The 23,965-nt window shown below is 44.2% G+C and overlaps 1 protein-coding gene across 2 annotated transcripts in view; it reads right to left on the bottom strand.

Annotated features, from left to right (window-relative positions):
• Window positions 1-23,965, bottom strand: part of MEIS1 (Meis homeobox 1) — a 168,928-nt gene that overhangs the window by 32,428 nt on the left and 112,535 nt on the right. For both annotated transcript variants that reach the window (XM_088477252.1, XM_088477253.1), the window contains exon 9: window positions 676-752. In XM_088477252.1, the coding sequence (XP_088333378.1) occupies window positions 676-752 (77 nt within the window). The remainder of the gene's footprint in view (window positions 1-675; window positions 753-23,965) is intronic.

Here is a 23,965-nt window from a genome sequence, read left to right as displayed (position 1 = left end):
CTCCCGGCCGAATCTGGATGGTAGGTAAGTATGATAGATATGTATATAATATATATAGATAAATTAGATAGATTAGATAGATAGATTAAATAGATAGATTAGATAGATAGAGCCACATATAGATTATATATATATATATATATATATTATATATATACATATACACACACATATAGCAACATGTAGTTGGGCACTCACAGAAAAAATTTGTTCATGTCGGGATGCCTTCCTCGAATAGCGTAACATAAAGTAGTTATCCAACAGAAGAAGGATCAGGCGGCACTCCAACTGACTTTCATCGAATCAATAGTTGGGCTTTACCTTAAAGCCGACGTTTCAAACCCAACCTGTCTTTTCATCAGGGTTTGTATACGCTGTTGAAACGTTGGTTTAAAATAAAGCACAACTGATGATTAGCCTGATCCTTCTTCTGTTTATATATATATACAATTTTATCTTTAATTTGAAATAACATCAGAGCACAGTCATATTGGTATAGAAGTATTCATATTCACATCACTGGAAACATTCTTTAGGCAATATTACTTGTGCATCAGTAGGCTATGAGGGAAAGCTGGCAATTACAGGGCGTGCCATAGTAACACAAATGATTAGCTGCAGGTTGCCAGAGGCTGAAGTGCTGATTGTGTATAAACACCGAGTCAAATTACTTACCAATTGTTCACTTGAAGTATGGTGAGACCTGTGTCTTGTGCCAACTGTTTTTTCTGTTCTTCTGATGGGTAGGGGTGCTGTAATATACAAGGGAGATATTTTCAACCCATGATTAGATCTCCTTTTGTCACAAATAAAAATACCAGCATGCAGTCAATTATTAAAAAGCATAAAATGTCGAGGTGTGTCGTGCTTTTATTAGTTGTATACTACATCATCTAATTATTAGGCAGCACAGACATACCAATTATAAGAATTAGTGATGTGAAGAAATAGCTATTAAGAATCCCCGCTATTCATTGATATTCAGCTTATCTTCAATTGGCACACAGTAGGAGAAGGAAACAAGCAAGTATCGTACCAGCACACAATCAGATAATCTGCTGCCTACATGGGTTCCAAATTTAATTTACAACATTTAAAAATAAGGCTTTTTTTTTTTTTTTGGCGCTGTGAACCTATTCCCCCACATTATGTGGCTCATCAACGAAACGCTGGGATCTTGAACAGGCGCCAACTTAAGGTCATTCAACAGCATATTTTGCTTGACATTAACATAACTGTCTTAGTCTAATCATGAGACATAGAGGCCAAATGCTCTTATTGAAAAGACTTCTTTTAATTAATGTGATGGTTAATTGAGGTATAAGATTTCCTATGAGAGCCTAAATGTAGTTTGCTAAGGAAAATTGCATCACACTAAATGACTTATTAAAAGATGATAATTAACCATTTTAAGTTGCATAGTCGATATTCTTAGGGATCACAAATGTTTTTGCACATCTGGAGCACACAGAGAATTTACACAAATTGCTCTCTGCATTTCTGGAATGTATTTAGCAGAACCTGATCCTTTAACCAGTGCAATATACAATAGTGTACAGACTACACCCCTGACGCAGTGAAATTTACTCCTATTCCCAGTGATACTGTTATAGAAAACTAAAAGACACATTACACAAATGTTTCCAGGTGCGATTTTGCTGCAACCTTGCTTTACTGCCTATGGTCACCTCTGGTGTGGGCAAGTGGGTACAAACTACAAAGCACATGTTTTTCCATCACAGGGATCATTGAGTCCTATTTACAACTCAGCTCATAAAGTGGGATTATATATTCCAAGCTTTGGTGTATCTGTAATGGATGCACACAAGCCCCTGGGTCCTGGGGCGCCCACACAGAGCCATAACTAGACTTTTTGGTGCCCTGTGTCAGAAAGAGTATTGGCGCCACCCTCATTTTTCAAAGGGACATAATGCACCCAAAAAAGGGAATGGCTTCCTGGGGAAGGGCCAGGGAAGAGATAGGAGAGGCCAGGAGATGCTGGGGATGAAATAAGAGGAAGCTACAAATGAGAATGATAATAAACAGAAGTTTGACAGGCCCAAACAGCGCCCCCTGACCTGTGGTGCCCTGTGCGACGGCACCGGCCGCATTACCCTAGCCACGGCCCTGCGCCCACACCACACATTCTGCACCCATATAATTATACTCACCTCTCCGGTATCCTGCATTGGCCCTGCAGCAGCAGCAGAAATCCCTGGGAGATGTTGCGGTGGCCATTTTCCCAGAGATTTGTGTATGCGTCGTAGAGAAGTCACCGGGAACATAGTGTGGGCCCTCTACGGCACCTACCCTCTTGGATGAGGGGGGCTGCCACTGCACTAGTACAGAGAAGAGGAGACAGTCCCAAGCTGGCCGTGTCCCGGAGCCTGCGCAATGGATCTGGCAGGCGCCGGGACCTGGCATATGCTCACAAGAGGTGGAGGGACCATGCCAGCGCAAAACACCAGCTTCTAGGGACTGCATTGGCTACAGTCCCTATAAGCTGGGTAAAGATGCCCAAAAGGCAGAGGAGTGACTGCCCAATGGAAGCATGCTGTCTGTGAATCGCAACCTGGACTGGCAGTCCCAGCGGGAGAAAACACCTCCCCCTGGGATTGCCTGTCCTGTGTGTGATTGGCAGGAAGTGCTTCCAAAGAGAAGCCACAGTCAGTGAAGCCTGTGCATGGGCTCACTGTCTCACTGGGGGTAACAGATTTTACTGAGGGGGCTGAAAACCTGAAGCCCCTAGGTAAAATCCACCACTGGTGTGTGCGCAATGTTCTTGGAGACTTCTATTTGGACCCTCTTATCTTTTAAACTGTGTCTGATTCCATGCAAGGAATACACCAATAACAAGTCCAAAATGAATGGAATTTTTAAAAAGACTCAAAAAACATAGTTGTCAACTTTTTTAATGGTCACCTCTGGGATAGCCTCCAGCTGGGAGTTGCGATGGGCATGTCGCCATGATTGCATTACAATTTCCAATTTGCCGCATTGTGCAGTGGGGAAAATTACAATGATGTGATTCATCACAAAATGCATTTCTCAGGCCACCCACTTTTTTAGAGAATGGGCAGGATAAAGGAAGTTGGGCTACTCTTATGAGAGTACAGGAGAATGCCACAGAATATGGGAAAGTGGGAAATCATGTCCAAGAACCTTAAAAAGCACTTTCTTATACTAAGGGAATCCCACATTCTGGTGTTATAGTGCTCTGTGCTTGTCCTCACCCAACACAACTACCCAGTGTTTGGTAGGTCTACAAATCAAGGCGCCCTGGACGGGCCAGCCAGGAAGTCGGCAAATATGGCTTATCCAATACTGTGGCGGATGAGAGATTATAAGGTCTAGTAATGTCTTTTTTTTTTTTTTTTTTACTAAAGAAAGTATTCTTATGCTTAGGGCTCTTTGTGTGATGTACACAGAACTGCAGTCTGGTCTCTGGCAAGGAACAAACAGACCTCACACAGACCAGATACAGAGCGCAGAATGGACAATTCATCACTATTATATTATTTGACTTGGTGTTTAACTAATACATGTGTGCACATACCATTGTGAGAGAGTCTTTATATTATAATTAACAACTAAATAAGTTTGATAATATATTGCTTTTTAAATTGAACATCATACTTAAATAATTAATATTAATTTAAAAATATAATGATTAGACTATTATTACATTTATTTGTATGTGTTTGCGGCATCATACACACAGGTTGGCCGCAATACATCCAAAGAACAGAAGAAATGCTTGTACGTATAGCTCACCGCCGGCAATAAAGAATCCTCATCATGTGCGTAAGAAGCTGCACTCAATCCAAATGTCAAATTGATGCAAAAATAGATAAAATTCACATATATATTAATTGAAAGGTGAAAAGCTTTATCTCCAGTGAAAGTGGGTGCTTGTGCTAAGATATGACTTTGCAGTATGCATCATTGGGTCACCGTCGGCAACAGCTTCACCGTGAGGAAACCTATTTAATAGAGATTGTGGTGGTGCATCTCAGAATGGCAATAGAAAGAGAAAAACAATGAAAAACTGCTTTGTTATTTAAACTTTGTTGCATTTTTGAATTTTTAAAAAATATGAATACATTTTTTTTTTCATTTCTTTTTAGAGACGTTTAACTGAGAACACTAGTCCAGGCTTTTGGATCCACTGTGCATGCGTGAACTGGTTAGCCAGATCATGCATGCGCACTTCCCCTCAGATTGGCCCGGCAAAGCGGAAGGTTAAGGGGTCTATTTACTAAGCAGTGTTAGGAGACTGAGTGAAAAGTGATAAGGTGCCAGCCAATCAGTTCCTACATGACATCTCACAGGCTGTGTTTGAAAAATGACAGTTGGGAGTTGATTGGCTGGCACATTATCTCCTTTCACTCTGTCTCCTAACACTGCTTAGTAAATAGACCTCTTAGTCTTACCGAGCGAGGTGGGTATCGCTGAGGCAGCTGAGTATCTCTCAGTTGCATTGCCAACAGTTTAATAGCAAAAGATAGGTGGTTTTCTTCAACTGAGCCAAATGTTATCTAGATTTCTTGTAGTGCTCTAAGAGTATATATTAAGATTATATATTGAGTAAGTGAAGCTTTTGATATATTCTTTACTAACCTTAGTTTTTACCACAATAATAATAGATTTCTTTAATTCTTAGAAAGAATGGATGTAGACTTAATTCTAGTATACACAAAAGGCTGAACCTTTTAAACAAATGGAAGCAAATTATTATTTATTGCATTTATTTGTTATCATATCCCTGAATGCTTTTCAATTGGGTACAAATAGTTATAAACGAGTGTACTATATTTGTCAGGTAATGTTGAGTACACATTAGACGATCCTGGATCGTGGCCGATGAGACGATAGATGTAAAGATACATTGTTAGAAACAGAACGATATAGCACGCGATATACAGTTCAGTGGCCGCATCCCGAAGCATGCCGTTGACCTCTGGATGCGTGGGTACACATGAGACGATGTGTTCAATATATCATTTCAATCTGTGTCAAAACGATATATCAGAATGGAACTTAAATCAGAGGTGGATTAATAGAGGAATGGGCTCGTGTGCAGTCCCCCCTGTCTTTGTGGCACATTTGCCGAGTAGACTCCTGCATTGTGCCAGAGTCAACTTCAAATTTGCAGGTCTCCAGCAGCATGGTGCCTGCACCCTTTTCCCAGTGATTGTTTTACCATGCATGCACAAACATACTTGCCTACTTTTGAAAAAGCTTTTCAGGGAGATTGTGAAAGCAACACCTATGAGCGTGGCGGTAAAGTGGATGTTAACTGCTACATCTGATAGACGTGCTATAAATTTGACTTAAAGCCACATATAAATGAGCCCCAGAGCAATTAGTAAGATCTACTTGTTGATGAAAACACACTGATACTGATCATAAAATGCATGTAGCCATAGGGATCATTGGCCCTGATTCAGAGCCGCTCGTAAGCGGCCGCTCGTTTGTTCTGACCGATGTTTGCACATCTGCGCATGCGTACGGATTTTAATACGCATGCGCGAACCAGTCTGTGCGGCCGAAAATCGTTTGTTCGCTATATAGCGAATGCCTGCTGTTTTGAGTGACAGAAGGAGGCGTATGTGGGTGGTAACAGGGGAAGGTGCTTGAAAATGGGGGTGTGGAATTCGAACGCAGGCGTGCTTAAAGGTCAAAACGGGCGTTTTAAGGGAGTGCATAATTAATACAGCAGCGTCATTGACCACGTCACTTGGTTTTTTTTTACTCAGAACTGCTCGCAAAATAGCGGTTGAAAAAACCAGCCACAAGAATAGCGAGCAGTTCATACGCTGTTCGATGTACTCGATTAATCTAATAAATAGCGGACATGACGTATGGTGCGAGCGGCAAGGGGGCGTATTTTTCAAAATTACAACCGCAAGTTTTGCTCGCTCGTTCAGACTTAGAGGCGTGAACAGACCGCAATTAGCGAACGGTTCATTTGAATAGCCACCCCTTGTTTTAGAACGAACGACCGCAAATAGCGAGCGGCTCTGAATGAGGGCCATTGTGCCTTATAACCAATGCAGGGGGATTATACTAATAATGCCATTTGAATGTATATACCTGTATCTCTATTTATATATATATATATATATATATATATATATATATATATATATATACAGCTTCATAATTGGGGTAATAAATCTATGGGAAGATGGTGCTTAAGCTATTTTCATGGTGATTTCTGCAGTGCCAATGGGCAAGTAGGTATTGTCTATGGGTGTATGGGGTGCAGTATGGGACCCCCATAACCCAGGGGCCTGTATGCACCACATAAAATGCATTTCATCCCATTTCATGAAAGTAAAAAGTAACAGATAATAATTGGTAAGAGCAGTGGGTATTTTGACAGGAAAACTATTGTAAAAGTAATGAAAGATTAGTAAGTGGTTGAAAGGACCTTGGTTGTAAACATCTGCAGGTGGCAAAATGCCAAACGGAAATTAAAAATAAGACATTTTATCTGGAAATGTCCTAACATCCTACTCCCTTTCCATCAACATCCACAATATAATGGTGGATTTATTTTGCCTCGCTAGTTGTTGAGAAAGTACATAGGCCACTTTGCCTATAGTTAATGTCAGTATGTTGTAATACCGGAATATACATTAGCTATAACAAAAGGGCATTACTGTACACACACGTACAGTGTGTGTGAAGACTTGGCAATAATAATATAGCCATACATAATAAGTGTATTTATTTGTGAGCCTGCAATAGTGCTAAAAGCAGGCACCTGTGAGAAGATCATGGCTGTATTAGAACATGCTGGTTAGCCTAGCTTTTAATTCCATTAGCATTATTTGCTAAGACGGATTAGACATGCCCTAACATTTCTGCCATGCCTGTCTGTTACACCTCTCACTCTGTGCAGTCCTGTTGTTTTTAAAAGCATTCCACCATTCTTCTGATTGATTGTTCAATGTGGCCTTTAAGAGGTGTAAAGAATATGTCAGTTTAGTAAATCCAGTCTGATTTGCTTATTTTAACAACAGAAAAATCACAATCTGTAAGAAAGTATCGATGCACTAATTTAGTCACATATTTATTTTGCAGTTGAGTATTTCTCAGCTACATTAATAGATTGTGCATATGTGATTGTAGAAGCATCAGGGAATGTGTGATGTGTCAGTGTATTATAGAGTAAAGCAACTTGTCACATATTGGAATTTGAATTATTTTGGCCATTTCAGGAACCTCAAGTAAAGTTTGGTAAGGGATTGTTATAGTACAGTGTAGTAAGGGCTGTTATACTAAAAGGGTCATTTGGTAGGAACTCATCAGGACAGTAGGACCACTCATTACAAGTAGTAAAAAAAAGTATGGATTGGACTGAAGTACGTCTGTCTCAGCTCAACCCTGATGAAAGTTTTCACAGTAAAACTGAAACGTTGAAACGCAGGTGATTTGCATTAGTTTTGTGAGGGCTGCCAGTCTACAAGTATATTCTGTTTATTCAAAAAACAACACACTAACTGCTGTGAATGACAGGGGACATGGCTAAAATAATTCTATATTGTATCCAACCAGAAAATCTAGTAAACCAGCACACTATGGCTTAAATGCAAAAACACATACTTTATTCTAACACCCAAATAGCTGCACAAGCTTAATACTCATCTATATTGCCGCTGTGTCATGGTAGGAAGTGCCCGACAGCTGATTTGGTGCTCTATGCACCTTTCTCAAGGGAACCACCTCTTTTGGGGTGTAGGCACAATGGCATGGTGACACTAGGCTACCAGAATAATAACACAATGACACTTAGGGCCTGATTCAGACCCGCTCGCGAGCGCACAGCACTCACAAACGGGTCGATGGTCGGCCAGTGCACATGCGCAGAGTTCGCAATGCGCGCGCGCGAGCCCCGGAGCGAGAGAGAACTTCACTCGCTCCGGGGCTCGCTACAGAACGGGGCGACTGTCGATGTTGATTGACAGCTCGCCCCGTTTTGTAGACGGGGAGGGGGGGTGGTCGGACAAACGGAAGCGTTCCCAAAGGAACGCCTGCCATTTGTGGGCGGCCCTACTGACATCATTCGTGATGTCAGTAGTGAACTTCCTGCTCTATTAGAGCAGGAAGTTCACTCTGGCTTGCGGGAACCGACACCCTACCACAAGGGTCTCGTCGCAAGCCCGATGGTCGCGATAATAGCGACCATCGCCAGGTCGATAGCAAAAGCTGGGGGTGGTCACCCACAGCTATGCGAGCGGTCTGGAGGCGGATTTTTAAATTAAAAATCTGCCCTGATTCAGAGAGAGCGCTCGCAAATAGCGAGCGCCTCTGAATCAGGCCCCTAGTGTCCCCGCTACAAACAGGTCAAATATAGCTGTTGTAGCTGGAGGAGAGGGCAGCATTAAGACATACACCCCAACCGTACTGATTTCTCTAGAACAGTCCAAATTTCAGGGTACTATCTGGACATCCCATGCTCAGGAACTATTATTGTTAGGCTGGGAGGTATTTCTATAGAAACACTATACAAATGGTGTTTTTCAGTGAAAAACGCTGTCAGGCGTGGCCATGCCCAATTTGATGCAGTCACACCCCCAACGTGCCTGATCCTGAATTATCATTGGCCAATGTTGGGAGGTATCATTGGGATGTTCCAGTTGAAGAAGCCTAAAACAGACCAGTGCAAGATGCCATAAAAACTATATAATTAGGAGACCCGTGATGCTATGTTTTCTTTTTCCCTGGCTTCTAATTAATCAATAAAGAGCATCTCAATAGAAACAGTAAATGCTGACCATAATTAACTGCTAACCTAACAATTACGCGTACAAACAAATTGTGTATACAGTAGAAGAAAGAATGGAGAAAAAGTATATACTGTATATATATACATATATATATATATATATATACTGTACAGTGTATATATATATATATATATATATATATATATATATTGTACAGTGTATATATATATATATATATATATATATATATATATATGTGTGTGTGTGTGTGTGTGTATAAAGCTACAGGTAAATGGACAGCAAAAATACAATATTTTAAATCCAGACTCTTTACATTGCATGTAGTATGATCCTATGAGAAAAAGAAAACTGTGATCCTGTGATCTTATAGTAAGTAATTGGAGCAAACTGTGTTGAATGCCATAAAGAAAGCAATAATTGCTAGCTTGCCTCAAGCCATAGAAAATGAGCACTTAATGTCTGTTATGCTATATTCAATTGTTCTGCATTCTTTCCAAGAGACAAGACCAGACAAATTATGTAACAAATTAATTTAGCCATAGAAAAATCAAATATAACGTCAAAAAAAGCAAAAACACCCTTCAACTATGGCAAAAAAAGGAAGACAAAAACTCTATTATATATATATAGAGCAATTTTCCCAAACGTCTCTATGGTGTTCTCAAGTCATCTGATCTCTCCTTTCTGCATATTTATTGGCTTACTGTAGCAGAAACTTTCAATTTCATGAAAAATCTATAATTGCCATAATCACATGAAAGCCATGACTTCATGCAGATAATCCTCCTCAGCCAATGGTCCATAATGACACAGACCTTTTAACTGAAACTTAATATGCTTAAAAATACTTAAAGACTTTCCATCATTTTTCTTGCTTTTTTATTTTTTTTTAAGTGATTTTTTGGGGCTTGTGTGTTCTTTTTTTTGGAAGGTGGAGGTGGTCTGGGGAGTACAGCAAAGGACAATTCAGATGTTATCTCCAGGCTAGCAGAAGAAAGTCATGATGAGACAAGGTACCACCACGCCACAGGCTACCCTGCCAAAAAATAAATTTCAAGTTCACATTCTAAAGTCAATTACTGCTTTGAACGGCAGAGAAACAAAAAAAAAGAAAAAAATTAAATAAAATAACTGACTAAAAAGATCACAAGTCAAGATTACCATCATATGACAAAACGACCAATTAATCTTCTTTATTACAGCTAATCACTAGAAGGCAAGTTTCTAAAGAAAACCCTCTAATTTTTTTGTATATGGTTTTATTTCCACTGAAATAGAAAGCTTGACAAAGACAAGTAGTTTATTGAATGTACGGAATGTTTTTTTTTTAAATTAAAGATGTGTATATGATTTAATACAAGCTCCCCCAATTAACCATCCCATATGTATGCACCCAATAGTTAGGACTCATCTGTCCTAAGGGGAAGACGTACTAAGACTTAAATGCGTTAAAGTACCAACCAATCTGCTCCTTTCATTTTACAGGCTATGTTTGAAAAATCATAGCAGCTGATTGGTTAGTACTTTATCTCTCTCCAAGATTTAGTACATCTTGCCCCAGTGTCCTAACTTTCACCTTTGTAAATAAATGCTTATTAAGATTAAGGGGCATATTTATCAATTAATATTTGTGGGATAACTCCCCACTACACCTGTTTGTTTGTTTGTTTGGTTTTTTTTGGAGGGGGGAACCCGCAAATTATAAGGATCCCTCAGATTTCACATGAAGGGCCTGCAGCAGATATCACAGATATCTGCTACGGTCCCTCCATTTCTGACTCCAAAGCAGCCCCTATAGGTATCTATAGGGTCTGCTATGCAGTTGGATTTACCAAGCTCCAGAAACTTTGTCATGACAGCTAATGCCATCTGGAGATGGTGTTGGCCTATAGTAACCTATGGGCTACTGTACTAGATGTTCTTTTTGAGAGGGATCCTCCCTCTGTCCCCTCACTGGCAAATGCACCGCCAACGGCTGCACATGCGTATTAAGCCAACAGACACCAAAGCAGGAAGCAGTTTAATGTATTTTTTAAAGGGGAGCTAAAGACTTATTTTCCAAATGGTACCTGTAACGCTGGTAACGCATATTACAGTGCCGCAGATTATATGAGCCAATAGGCCTGATATTCTGATTAGTGTCGCAAGAACTAGTACGATGTCTGGTAATAATTCTATTGAATGCCATTGGAACAGGGAAGATATTGCCCTTTGTCAGTGATTGCATTCAAACAGCACTAACAGGCACCAGTGATGTCAGGAGTGGATTGGCCACTTGTCGAATGCACCTATTGAATGGCTCTTCATCCAGGACAACATCATGAGTGGTCGGTTTGAGGTTCAAGTTGTTAAGAGTTTGCTCAATAGTTCACATAAAAATTTGACCTACATCTCAAAACCAATTAGAGATAATATGAGATATGGTAAGAACTTACCCTTGTTATCTCTATTTCTACGAAGTCCATAGGGTTCCACAGGATACCTTGGGGTATAGGTGTGACGTCAGTCGCAGGGCACCAAAGAGTTAAGCTTTCAGCCTCCCAGGATGCACTAGGTCCCCCTCCTATACCCCGCCCCCGGGCCAAGGCACCTCAGTTAGTTACCAAGCCATAGGCCGGAGGAGGAGAAGGAAGAGAGAGAACAAAGATCTGGACACATACAAGAATCACATTCTCACCAGAGGGAGACGGAAAACCGGTGACCAGAGCAAAGCCCATCTGCAGCACAGGTGCGACAGGGCGGGAGTCCTGTGGAACCCTATGGACTTCGTAGAAATAGAGATAACAAGGGTAAGTTCTTACCATATCTCATATTTTCTACTTCAGGGTCCATAGGGTATCCACAGGATACCTTGGGGATGTCCCAAAGCAGTATCCTTTAAGGGTGGGGACGCTCCTGTGCAGAAAGGAGAATCCGCCGCCCGAAGGAAGCATCCTGAGAGGCGAAGGTGTCAAACCTGTAATACCTCACGAAGGTATGGACAGAAGACCACGTAGCAGCCTTGCAGATCTGAACTGCCGAGGCACCACGTCGAGCTGCCCATGAAGGACCCACAGACCTAGTGGAATGAGCCTTCAGAGAAGGAGGGACCAGTAGGCCTTCATGAAGATAAGCTTCAGAAATAGCCATACGGATCCAGGCTGCCAAAGTTTGCTTTGAAGCAGGCCAACCCTTTTTACAGAAGCCATAGAGGACAACAAAATGTCCTACTTCCTAAACGAAGAAGTGCGGTCAACATAAGTCCTTAAGGCCCGCACAACATCCAAAGAGGCCTCACCCACGGAAAGACCCGGTGAGTTAAAGGCCGGAACAACTATTTCCTCGTTAACATGAAACTGGGAAACAACTTTGGGAAGAAACTCGGGCCGAGTGCGGAGCACTGCCCTGTTCCCATGAAAAACCAAGAAAGGGGGTCTACAAGAAAGAGCCCCTAACTCAGAAACACGTCTGGCTGAAGCAACGGCCAGAAGGAAAACAGTCTTAGCTGTTAGCCATTTAATATCCACTGAGCCCAGTGGTTCAAACGGCGGTCCTTGGAGAGCCCTCAGGACCACAGCCAAATCCCAAGGCGCCACAGGTGGAACAAAGGGCGGCTGAATACGGAGAACACCTTGCATAAAGGTGCGCACAACCGGGACTGTAGCAATCCTACGGTGAAACCAGACAGATAGGGCCGAAACCTGTACCTTCAAAGAAGCAAGGCGAAGCCCATGATCTAGTCCCGCTTGCAGGAAGGCGAGAATCCGAGACAGACGAAACTCCCGCGGTGCATAACCTCTCGGTCGACACCACTGGAAGAACGTATGCCACACGCGATGGTATATCCTCGCGGAAGACGGTTTCCGAGCTCGTAACATGGTACGCACCACAGAGCTGGAAAACCCCCGGGACCTCAGCATGGCCGTCTCAACAGCCACGCCGCCAAAGACAGCCGAGTCAGGTCCGGGTGAAGACAAGGACCCTGAGACAGAAGGTCCGGTCGTAGCGGCAACCGCAGAGGACTGTCCACGGACAGACCCTGAAGGTCTGAGAACCAGTGCCGTCTGGGCCACGCGGGAGCTATCAACAGGAGCGTCCCTCCTTCCTGTTTGAATTTCCGGATCACCCGTGGAAGAAGGGAGACCGGAGGGAACAGGTATGCGAACCTGAACGTCCACCGGACGGACAGAGCATCCACCAGAGACGCCCCTTCGTCTCTTGTGCGAGACCCGTACACCGGCAACTTGTTGTTGTGCCGGGACGCCATGAGGTCGATTTCTGGAAGACCCCACCTGTCCACCAGTAGTTGAAAAACGTCCGGGTGCAGGGACCATTCCCCTGGATGAACGTCCTGGCGACTTAGAAAGTCCGCCTCCCAATTTAGCACTCCCGGGATGAAGACCGCTGATATGGCCGGAAGATTGCGCTCCGCCCAAACCAGGATCCGAGAGACCTCTACGAGAGCCGCCCGACTGCGAGTTCCTCCTTGCCTGTTTATGTAGGCCACGGTGGTAGCATTGTCCGACTGGACCTGCACCGGGTGACCCCGGAGAAACCGCTGTGCCTGCAGGAGAGCATTGAAGACCGCATGGAGTTCCAAGATATTTATTGGAAACTCCGCTTCTGTCGGCGTCCACCTGCCCTGGAACAAGTGTGGACCCGAAACTGCTCCCCAGCCCCGAAGACTGGCGTCCGTTGTCAACAGGACCCAATTTGGAACCCAGAACGGACGTCCCTTGTTGAGGTGGGTCGTCTTTAACCACCACGCAAGGGACAGGCGAACCTCCGGGGTGAGCACAATCGTCTGGAACTTCAGAGACTGAGGCAGCCCGTTCCACTTGGACAGGATCAGGTGCTGCAGAGGTCTGGAGTGAAACTGGGCGTATTCCACCATGTCGAACACCGACACCAAGGAGCCCAGTAACCTCATCGCCGAGTGTAAGGACACCCGGCGGCTGTGCAGACAACTGCGCACCCTTAACTGTAAAGCAGAGATCTTGTCCTCCGTCACGAAGATCCTTTGCTGTCCCGAGTCCAATAAGGCTCAAAGATGCAGAATCCTCCGAGACGGGATTAGAGTGGACTTCTGCCAGTTGATTAGCCAGCCGTGCCGTTGCAGCAGTGCAATGGTCAGGTCCAAGTGGTGTAACAGGAGCTCTGGAGATCCTGCCACCAATAACAGGTCGTCCAAGTACGGCAACATGCGGACTCCTTGCAGCCGCAGAGAAGCCGCCATGACCGCCATCACCTTGGTGAAAACACGTGGTGCTGTCGCCAGGCCAAAAGGTAACGCCCGAAACTGGAAGTGGTCGCTGCGGATTGCAAACCGAAGGAACTCTTGATGGCGCAAAAGAATAGGGACTTGCAGGTAAGCGTCCTGTATGTCCAATGACACCATGTAGTCCCCAGGTTCCAGCGCCAGAATGATGGACCGTAGGGTCTCCATCCGAAACTTCGGGACCCGCAAAGACTTGTTGAGTGCTTTGAGGTTGAGAATCGGACGATATGACCCATTGGGTTTCTGTACCAAAAATAGATTTGAATAGAAACCCTGGCCCCTCTGGGAGAATGGAACAGGCACTATAACTCCAGCCTGGAGCATAGTGTGCAATACCTTCCGCAGCTCCGTAGCCTTGTTCCGGTCTGATGGTAGACCCGTGGTGAAGAATCGAGCCGGGGGTCTGTGCCGGAAGGAGAGGGCGTACCCGTGGGAGACCACCTCCAGAACCCAAGTGTCTGTCGTAGTGAACGACCAACACCGGGAGAACTGCAGCAGGCGGCCTCCCACCCTGGGATCCTCCAAGGGGAGACCCGGACCGTCAGGCCGCAGGCTTGTCATCTGGCTTGGGGGCCGGACGTCTGGTACTCCATGCCTGTTTCCGGGGCTTGACCGATTTCTTAGGGCCAGCCTGTCGAGGAAACGACTGTGGTTTGGGCCTGCCCTGGGCCCTAGATGACCGAAAGGACGATGGTCCAGAACCAGAAGGAGCAGCGGCCGACGGGAGACAAGCAGATTTGGCTGCCGCCAGCGTGGCCACAATCTTATCCAGATCCGGACCGAAGAGAACTTCTCCGGTAAACGGCAACGCTTCCAGACCTTTCTTAGAATCTGCGTCCGCCTTCCAGGATCGCAGCCACAAGGTGCGACGAGCAGCTACCGCTGCTGAAGAAATTCTAGACACCAGAGTACTAATGTCTAGAGCCGCCTCGTTGATGTAGGTGGCCGAATCACGGAGATTGCCAATCAACTCCGCCTGTTCGGCCGGACAGTCGGATTCAAAAGAAGCCTCTAATGAATCCGCCCAGCGCTCCATCGCTCTGGCAACCCAGCAAATGGCCATAGCCGGCCGTGCTGCCCCCCCTGCAAGGGAATAAGCGGACTTCAGGCAGATTTCTACCTTGCGGTCCGTAGCATCCTTAAGGGAGGACATGGATGGCATCGGCAATGTGGCACTACGGACAAGACGGGTCACGTGAGAATCCACCTGTGGAGGGGATTCCCACTTAGCAAAATAATTATCCGCGAACGGATAAGCCACCGCCAGGCGTCTCTGCAGCTGGTATCTTTTGCCAGGTTGTTTCCACGCCTCCTCTAAATGGTCCACCAACTGACCCGAAAGAGGAAAGACTGTGGCATCGCCCTTCACATCTTTGAAAAAGGCATACTTAGATTTAGCCGCTGGGGGAACTTCGTCCTCAATCACCAAGGCTGTGCGGACCGCCCGAATAAGTCCAGGAATATATACTTTGGACTTAGCATCAGCGTCCTTAGTATGGAGAGGTTCCTGATCGTAAGGATCCAGAATCTCCCCATCATCAGACGTCCCTTCGTCATCCTCATAAGGAGCGGACAGAGACGCCACCGGCCTTTTATGAGGCCGCATCACAGACTCCCCTTGCAACACATCCGACAAGTGCTGTACAGAACTCGTCAGGGAGTTAACCCACCCTGGCTCCTGAGAACCCGGGAGCGGGGAAATAGGGAGACTGTGGGGTACCACCAATTGTCGTGGGAACCCCTGCATGGGTGACGACACCACAGACTGCTGGGACAAACCCATCGGAGTAAACGCGGGCTGCGGAGCTAACTGGCCCACTAAAGCTGTTAACGCCTGAGCGAAACAAGCCCAGGGCGGCTCCTGTACCGGTGCTGTAACCGTAATAGGCCGCGCCATGGACAAACACTGCCGGCAAAGGCCCTCCGCGCTACCCTCCCCCTCCGCTAACGGTACTTTGCACGTGGTACACTGTAGCCGGAGGGGAAAATCACTTTCAGACATGATGGCACCACGTATGTGACCTCTCTCACCAATTAAGTATTAAATAGGCGAGAGACCACCCTGCAGCACCGCACCGCAAGGGCTTTAGCAGAAAGAACAGGGACAGTAATAAAGCTGACAGTTTAGAGAAGAAAAGTTACAGGCAGCGCTAGCACAGTCACATACAATGCAGAGAAATAACAATTCCTGCACTAACAGCGCTGATCACTCAACTACACAGACACAGGGCCTGGTAGGACACAGCGCTGCATACACAGACCTGAGCCACAGCGGAGGAGAGGTATGCGGGGGGACCCAGACCACGATGCTTCCTTCCAGACTTCCAGCAGCGTTCACCATGCGTTGCAGAGAAGATGGCCGCCGAGGAGCAGAGAGAAGCTGGCCTGGGGGAGGAGCGCTGACACAGGACCAGTCAGCACAGTGCAGAGAGGGCTGTGTGCAGCGGGGGAGGCGCCGGCTGTGAGACAGGGAAGGCACGCTCCCCTGGCATGCATTTAACCCCTGGGACGCCGCAGCGCTACCGCTCTGCTGCGGTCCGCTGTCCCAGGGGGTAGTGGAAGCGCAGGTTGGTCGCCTGGCTCCACGCTGCAGCCAGTCCCCAGGGAGCCCCCTGCCTGGGGACTTAGGACCATGTGATCAGCGGGGACCCACCGCGGGACCCCGCTGCTTACCTCTGTCCCCCTTGAATCCGGCCATGGTCCGGAGCATCTGGGGTCACTGCTAGCTGTGACCCCAGACGCCCACCAGCATCCCCGGATCAGTACCGGCGTTCTGGTACCGGCGGGGTGTAGGGAAGACAGCATGGACGTCAGGACTGACTGTCCATGCTGTTCATCCAGATGTGCAGCCACAGCTGCATGAAGAAAAAGCTTCAGGGGCTCTTCTAGCCCCCACTCCAACAGGTGCACCCGACTCCGGCCGGGCACCAAACTAAACTGAGGTGCCTTGGCCCGGGGGCGGGGTATAGGAGGGGGACCTAGTGCATCCTGGGAGGCTGAAAGCTTAACTCTTTGGTGCCCTGCGACTGACGTCACACCTATACCCCAAGGTATCCTGTGGATACCCTATGGACCCTGAAGTAGAAAAAAACGTTATTCTGTTTTCTAGTAAATCAGTATGGTTTATGAAGGTACATGGTAAATTCTCACCAAGCAGCTCTATAGCCATATAAGCTGTAAGACTGTGGCCGTGCCTGACTTGTGAGGCAGCGTGCTATGCAAGTTATCATCTACTATGTTTCACAAAGCAATTGAACTAACCCCATTGATGAAACCACTTTAAAGTGTCTGAGGAAATCTGTCTATCCTCTGCAAACAGCGAGTTGGGATCTTTGCCTAGTTGTCTCCATTAGCCTCGAACCGTTATCTCTTAAAAGCTTAATTATTTGCAAACAATTGATCAAGATGGGAATATGAGAAAGGGTCTTCTGTGACCAGGGGAGAACTACAATGCATTAGGAGAGCAAACAAAATTACCTTTAGTTCTCACAAAAGAAATTAATGATTGGGACCATGTATAAGGGAGAGCAGTAGATGTAATGATTCTCCTGGAGTGCTCTCTGTTTGATCTGCGCTAACACCTAACCAATGAGTGAAAGCCATAAAACAGAGATTATGTATGAGAAAGCTGAAGTTCTTTTCCCAGAATCATTGCTACACATGCCTTGCATTTAGAAGAATGAATGGCAGGTTTCCTGTCAGGCACTAGTCTGTAGATTCACTCTAAAGACAATTTTCTACACTCTGTAGCTATTAATTTTAATATTTCTCAACACAAATAACAATAATAAAACAAAATATTCTGACTGGTTTGTAAAATAGCGGTGGGTTAACACTGTAATTATCAATCTTGTCGGCACAGTTAAAAATAGCCCTTTCTTTCAGCAGAAGGTACACAGCACAGAACTACACATTTTTTCTGGCTCAATGGAAACCTGCCCTTAGAACCTTACAATCTAATTTTAGTGCCAGAGAAGCAAGGACTTCTCCAAGATCACAAGGGGAGCTGTTACTGGACCAGCTGATTTCTAAAAATTGCAAGCTCAAAACAAGGATATATTTATTAGATGTGGTTATGCAAATTAGGTTGAGGTTCACTTATATAGTGAATGAGTGTGGGCACTATATATCCCAAAATTATGTTACATTTCTATCAAAATGATTGCATAACCTTGTATTTTCTATATATTCTTCAGTTGAATGTTCATGTGTGAACCACAGGAATCTAAGCACTAATGTCAATTTGTGAAAGCAAGGCCGGAGGGAGGGGTGTGTCAGCGGTGCCAGCAGTGTTGCCCGGAGTGTCCAAAGGATGACCCAGGCATGCACCCTGCAGTGTGTAGATCTACCCAGAGCAGGTCTCCATTTTCTACTGTTGCCCACCGCATGACATCACAGGTTGGGGGCGAGGCCAACACAGGTCAGCAGTGAGCCTTGCTGGTAACAAGACTAAAATAAATGGTAAGAAAGAATATGTTTAAAGATAATCCTGATTTCTAGGAGCTGGCAGGCAAATTTTGCCTTAAAGGGCAAACCAAGAATTTGGCCCTGGCGCTTCACATGGTGGGGAAAAATGTAAGTGATGAAAACTGAGAGGGTGTAGCTTGCTTAATGTGGCAGTGGTTTTACAGTATATAGCCAAAACAATATATTTAAAAAAAATTATGTCAAAGAGCTACAGGCAAATACAACACAGCTCTATATGACTAGTATTCTACAAGACATTTCTAGTGAACACTATACAATACAGATACCATCATAATGATCTTCATACAATATTAACATGTTAATGCAAATTTTGATAAAGTAATATTTATTTATAAGCAAATAAATAATCAAACACATGAAAAAGTGTTTATCATACAATTATTTGCAATACATTACATGCCCCTCTTGTGGTTACACACAACCTCCCGGGAACACTGGAGAAAAATGTTGATGGCAGTGGGAAGGCATGATACACAGTAACAGCTACTTGACCTCTGATTGGTGGATGAATATATTCATGAGTGGGGAGCTACAAACATTTGGTGAATGGCCAGCTCCATCCACCAATCAGTGTGCTAGCTTCTGTCTACTGGGTGTATCAGTAATACCCAGCAACTGTGTGGCCACAGTTTATGGTTGTAACTGGAAAGTTAAGGAAAACCCCATTTGCTCTAATACATAGAATAAATAAACACAATTTGCACAGCACAACCTCTGCTAGCATTACAGCTACCAGCTGCATATAGGAACCATGTGGCTACTGGCAGAACAGCCCAAACTGAGCATGGGCACAGAGGTGAATAGTACTTCCTTACAAAGTAGGGAGTAAGTTCTCCAGTGCATTTGGTTGTGTGGAGCAGTGAGGAAGTGATGGCATTTTGGTGCATATTTCCCAGCAACCCTTTTGAGCCATAATTTCACCATCTAGACATGTTTTCTGGCAGTTTTTAATAATATCCTCAGTGAATCCCATAATATGCTTAGTAAAAGTCTATATAGATTACTTTCCTTGGGTTCGGCGTCCAGTCTCTCAGTTGTGGGTGGGTGCTAAACTTTTCTGCTGAGCATATTAGGATAGTTCCACGCCTTCCAACATTAAGACATGCAAAATCAAGGCAAAGTAAGCCCTGCCCTAGAAAAAAAAGCCCCATCATAGAAATTGGAAGAGACTCCTCTGTGTATTGAGACAGTTGGAAAGTATAAAGTTCCCTTGTCTAATGTCATACTATGCACAGCAGAGTTTTTAGAATTGGAGATGTTGCCCATAGCAAACAATCAGATTCTACTTAACATTTAACTAGCACCTTCTAGAAGATAATAGTTAGAATCTGATTGGTTGCTATGGGCAACTTCTCCAATTTTAAAAACTCTCACTTTAGTAAATGTACCCCTAAACGCAGGAAAGTTAGCATCAGTATTAGTTTATAATTTACTCATTTCCTAAGTGCTCATCTTAAAGAGAACACCGGTCCTCAGTTTACAAATAAAAAACAGTTTACATTTTCAATACTCTAGCCACGCATTTCGCTGACCTAGGAGTTTTAATGAAAATCATCCTCAATATAGAGTCTCCAAAGATAAAAACCATTTCCCTTTTGGGTCCAATTCAACATTTAATTGCAAACAAGTGAGCAAAAGCAATAAGGAAACAATGCAACAATCACATACAATGGAATGCAAAACACTACAATAGCAAGTTAAGGCATCACACACCGCTAATAACTGCGGTGAGTAGTCAGCAGAGCAGTAGCCACAGCAGATTTTTCACATAATTCACTGTTAAATGTGTTATTGTAGAAATTGAAGTAATATAGTTAATCCACTGAGTAATACATTTAATATGTTGGTGGATTTGCTTCAATAAAGATGTACTGTGTTGTCTCTAATTGTGCCTCTTAATCTTTGTAAAGGTGACTGCTTCATAACCTCTATCAATGGACTGCATGCTAATGAAAATGTTCCCAAGGGTGTGTACTCCGGGTGATAAGTGCAGCTTGCACGTTATGAAACAGAGGAGGGGGGAAGGTGTTAATCAGTATTCAACATATGAGCTCAGTTTATCCTGTTGTGAGCTACATACAAGACATAAATCTGAGTTTTAAACTTAAAAAAATAACTTATATTAAATTTAAAATTTTCATTAAATCTACATTAGTTTTATAAAGCATAAAAAAAACATTTCAACACAATTCTGAGTTTCCTTTTATAAGCGGAGACAGTAGTGCAAGTTATGACACTAGGAAATTAAAGCGAGGCCACAGTAGAGGAAGATGGAAAATCTCCAGCTTTTATATCTTAATGATCCGCCTTGCCCAAATGTTCTCCTTTCATCACAGTTTCCACCATTGGCAGCCTATTCGGATGCCAGGCCAGTGATACAAGCATTATCTTATCTGCTCTGGTAATCACGTATGAAAGAAAAAACAAAAACATTCTCTCCCTAATCGACATGCCCCCATGACTGTATTCCTAATCTACGAAGGAAATTTGAAAATAATCTTACAGAGCTCGCCAGAGAGATAAATGTCGCCCAAACACAACCTCTCTCGGACCTCGTCCTCAGTAATTAATCTGACATAAAAGTGTCTCTCTGGGTACAGATACAGAAAGCTGCATGTTTTGAGGAAACTTTAAGTTTATGCCAAACAGACATGAAATAAGGTGGCTTGTCTTTACCTCATTCTGGATAAAAAGTGAGATGAGAGAGTGCTTTAATATTTCATAAGCAATGCGTTCTCTGCCCACATGGTATTTCATGTGTGAACAAGATAAATGATGTCACTTCACCAATGCTGCACACTGGGCATATTTTTTTTTTAAAGGTCTGAACTTGAAACTCTAATGAGATAACAGGGAAGCTAAACCCATGAAAAGACTCTACATGCGACAATATTGGCCACAGGTTCTGTCATGTTAATAAATTGTACTAAAAAATATAGTTGTTTTGTTTACTAACTGGATGACATCAGCTGCCCAGTGCAAAAGCAGCTTTGGATCAAGCACGAACCTCAGTTTGCACAAGCGCACCTAGATCTGTGCCAAGCTGTAAGGTTTTATGGAGCTAGTTGGAGGGGGAACAGATGTTTGTACAGTCAGAGAGTAGCAGTTAAGCCGAGTGAAAGCCTTTCCATCAAATTGTGGAGTAGGCACTCATTATTTCAGTCAATGCAGAAATGAGAATGACTTTTGTGGAGCAGGATAAATAAAAGATAGAGGGATTTAGTTGGAGTAGAAGGTTGCTGTTTGTAATGCAGACCATACATCTTCCGCCAGATTCACTATTCTGCCAATGCCGATCCACTGTTAGGCGATCACAAATGCCGATAAGCGGACATTTATGGCCGATGATCAGTAGCCGGATCAGGGAAGTTCAACATGTTAAAAATCCCTGACTCGCTGATGCTGACCATTTTCGGGTCAGAATCGGAATTGTCCATCATGTTAAATTCTCCGATCCCCCTACCCCGGTGTCAGAATGGGGAACTGGGGCAATCCATCACAGATGTGTGGGCCCCATAAGGCTGCTCCGTACTCTGTGAAACAACTCACAACCTTTTCAATTCAATAAAAGGAGCTGGTGGTCTACGCATTTCACCCTACATTTTGAAGGGATCGGCATGATTTACCGCCGGACTCAAATCCCGATACCAGAAGACCGGCACCAGTGAAGATCCTGACAGCAGCTAAGGTAAGTACTAACTAACCTAACCCTCCCTTAGGGATGCCTAACCCTAACCTCCCCCCAAGTGCCTAACCCTAACACCCCTCTAAGTGCCTAAACTTAACCCCCCCTTCCCCACAGCCTAAACCTGTCTCCTGGGGGGGTGCCTAAACCTAACCTCCCCCCGGGGGTGCATAACCCTAACCCACTCTTTCCCTAGCCTAACCCTAACCTTCCCGGAGGGGTGCCTAGCCCTAAGTCCCCCCGGGAGCCCCTAACCTAACCCTCCCCCCCGCAGCTTTACGCACCCGGCTTTACGCACCCGGCGACAAAGGTCTAATCCCGGCGCCCGGCTTACCTTGCCAGGATTAGACAGTTGGGGTGCCGACGGTCGGCATTTAGACGGTCGGCGTCCCGACTGCATGCCCATTTTGAACAGGGCCTGTTTTGTTCCACCAGGGTTGCATCTTAGCAGGGAAGCACTTTTCAAAGCACACTCCGAGCAATGTAATAAAAGCTCAAAACTGCTTCCTCTAATAGACACAGTACCAAAAAAAAAACAACCAATGTTTTGAGAGAAGTACTGAAAACCTTATTCAATTGCAATGGGTGTTTCTAAAGTGGCAGTAGGTTGGACTTCGATTTCATGTCTACACTTTTTCACAATGCACATCTGTAGATATTTTACACACACATCTAAGCGCATTTCTTGGTGCCAACCATCCAGCATTTTCCAGTGCAAATCGGGCGCACTTCTTAAAACACAACAGGCAAATGCAATCTACATATAAAAATAAATTGATGCTCTCAGCACCCATAATTTAGGGATTTTTGCTAACATATATGATATGATTTTGTATTAACAGTTTATTAAACTTCTTAAAATAGCTTCATGATTGGCCCATACATTTTCTTATATTGTTTTATTGTATTTTACAGTATTAGCTTCCATCCTGTGAGGAGTTACTTTTCAGTATTCCTTATTCCAACTTTAGTAAATACCCTTTTGAAATATCTTTGTGATCGAGCAATGTATCCATATCTCAGCTAATAATTGTAGATTATCTATAACAGTATCCTCCCCTGCTTAATTATTTCTGAGATTACAATACTATGATGGTACAGACGATTTTCTTATTACAGCAGACAAAACATCAAACATAGAACACCTGCTCTTTTCTACAACTCGCCCATTCTACTTTGTTCTTTTTCAGCTGTTGGAACTAAAGAAGAACCTGAGATTGTCACGTCTTTTGATTGGGTGTGGAGCTGCCGGGAAGGAAAGGAAGTTGTGGAGAGTGAGCGAGGGTTTCCTAGATAACAGTTCTGCAAGGGCTGATGTAATGTGTCTGTTGGGCGATATCTTTTAAAAGTGTAATTTGTAGTGAATAGCTGGAAGGGAGGAAAATAAACTGCTGGAAAATACACAATTATATATAGGAAACAAACTTTCTTATATCTAGTTCAAAACTGTTCACTTGGCACAAGGAGCAACAGATGGTAACATAAATTTGTGTGTGAACATAAAAATCATATGAGGAGGGGTGATGTATATTAGGGGGTGTGTGTGGCTACATTGACAATAGCAGTAGAGAATTACTATGTTTACAGTTATAACCCAGTATCTCTCTGGTATAAGGCAGAGCAACCATCTAGGAGCTCCTACCAGAAATATTCCTGATAAGTGTTATATGAGTGCCAACCTCCAGACTTTTCATCCATTTGGTCAAATTCAGTTCAACGTCACTCTGTGCATTCCGGTAGGCTGGAGACACTAAACACACGGATGCCATCATCAGC

The sequence above is a fragment of the Taudactylus pleione genome, unplaced genomic scaffold (genome assembly GCF_031769625.1).
Source record: "Taudactylus pleione unplaced genomic scaffold, aTauple2 ptg000201l, whole genome shotgun sequence".
NCBI classification, from domain to species: Eukaryota; Metazoa; Chordata; class Amphibia; order Anura; family Myobatrachidae; genus Taudactylus; species Taudactylus pleione.
The sequence above is the reverse complement of the archived record's forward strand: the minus strand, read 5'-3'. Positions and strand labels throughout refer to the sequence as shown.